The 1,938-nt window shown below is 48.8% G+C and overlaps 1 protein-coding gene across 1 annotated transcript in view; it reads left to right on the top strand.

Moving 5' to 3' along the window:
* Positions 1 to 1,864, top strand: part of GPS2 (G protein pathway suppressor 2) — a gene marked incomplete at its 3' end in the record, with an annotated part of 9,364 nt that extends 7,500 nt beyond the window's left edge. The window contains exon 5 of the mRNA XM_015851119.1: positions 1,776 to 1,864. Within this exon, the coding sequence (XP_015706605.1) occupies positions 1,776 to 1,864 (89 nt within the window). The remainder of the gene's footprint in view (positions 1 to 1,775) is intronic.
* Positions 1,865 to 1,938: the final 74 nt, after the last annotated feature.

The following is a 1,938-nucleotide window of genomic DNA, read 5'->3' as shown; positions in this document are numbered from 1 at the left end:
GGGTCTATGGGGTATATATGGGGTCTATGGGATCTATGGGGTTTATATGGGGTCTGTGGGGTTTATATGGGGTCTATGGGGTTTATATGGGGTTTATGGGGTTTATATGGGGTTTATATGGGATCTATGGGGTTTATATGGGGTCTGTGGGGTTTATATGGGGTTTATATGGGGTCTATGGGGTTTATATGGGGTCTATGGGGCTCTATGGGGTTTATATGGGGTCTATGGGGTTTATGTGGGGTTTATATGGGGTCTATGGGGTTTATATGGGGTCTATGGGGTTTATATGGGGTCTATGGGGCTCTATGGGGCACTTATGGGGTCTGTGGGGTATATATGGGGCTCTTAGGGGTTTATATGGGGTTTATATGGGGTCTATGGGGTTTATATGGGGTTTATATGGGGTTTATATGGGGCTCTATGGGGTTTATATGGGGTCTATGGGGCTCTATGGGACTCTATGTGGTCCTATTGGGGGGCTATAGGGGTCCTGTGGGGCGCTATGGGGCTGTATGGGGTCCCTATGTTATCCTATGGGGGTTCTATGGGGTTCCATGGGGTCCCCTTGGATCCTATGGGGCTCTATGGGGTATGTATGGGGCTCTATGGGGTTTATATGGGCTCTATGGGGCTCTATGTGGTCCTATTGCACTCTATGGGGCTCTATGTGGTCTTATTTGGGTCTATGGGTCACTATGTGGTCCTATTAGGGTCTATGGGGCTCTATGTGTTCCTATTAGGGTCTATGGGGCTCTGTGGGGTATATATGGGGCTCTATGGGGTATATATGGGGCTTTATGGGGCACTTATGGGGCTCTATGGGGCCCTATGTGGTTTCATGGGGCTCTTATGGGGTCTGTGGGGTATATATGAGGCTCTATGGGGTTTATATGGGGTTTATATGGGGTCTATATGGGGTCTATGGGGTTTATATGGGATCTATGGGGTTTATATTGGGTTTATATGGGATCTATGGGGTTTATATGGGGTTTATATGGGGTCTATGGGGTTTATATGGGGTTTATATGGGGTTTATATGGGGTCTATGGGGTTTATATGGGGTCTATGGGGTTTATATGGGGTCTATGGGGTTTATATGGGATCTATGGGGTTTATATGGGGTCTGTGGGGTTTATATGGGCTCTATAGGGTTTATATGGGGCTCTATGGGGCTCTATGGGGTTTATATGGGGTTTATATGGGGTCTATGGTGATTATATGGGGTCTGTGGGGTTTATATGGGGTCTATGGAGTTTATATGGGGTCTATGGGGTTTATATGGGATCTATGGGGTTTATATGGGGTTTATGTGGGGTCTATGGGGTTTCTATGGGGTCTATGGGGTTTATATGGGGTCTATGGGGTTTATATGGGGTCTATGGGGTTTATATGGGGTTTATATGGGGTCTTTGGGGTTTCTATGGGGCCTATGGGGTTTATATGGGGTCTGTGGGGTTCCTATGGGGTCTATGGGGTTTCTATGTGGTCTATGGGGCTCTATGGGACTCTATGTGGTCCTATTGGGGTCTATGGGGCTCTGTGGGACTCTATGTGGTCCTATTGGGGTCTATGGGGCTCTGTGGGACTCTATGTGGTCCTATTAGGGTCTATGGGGCTCTATGGGGTATGTATGGGGTCTATGGGGTTTATATGGGTTCTATGGGGCTCTATGGGGTTTATATGGGGTCTATGGGGCTCTATGGGGCTCTATGGGGTTTATATGGGGCTCTATGGGGTATCTATGGGGCTGACCCTATTATTCTGCCCCATAGCGACCTGACGACGCTGACGGCGGCTGCGTACCAGCAGGGATTGGTGCACAGCGGGGGACATGTCCTAAACATGCAGGGTGAGATATGGGGTGGATATGGGGTGGGTTATGGGGTGGGTATGGGGCAGCTATGGGGTGCTTATGGGGTGCTTATGGGGCTCTAT

The sequence above is a fragment of the Coturnix japonica genome, unplaced genomic scaffold (genome assembly GCF_001577835.2).
Source record: "Coturnix japonica isolate 7356 unplaced genomic scaffold, Coturnix japonica 2.1 chrUnrandom693, whole genome shotgun sequence".
NCBI classification, from domain to species: Eukaryota; Metazoa; Chordata; class Aves; order Galliformes; family Phasianidae; genus Coturnix; species Coturnix japonica.
Note: the sequence above shows the minus strand (reverse complement) of the source record. Positions and strands in the feature narration are given on the sequence as shown.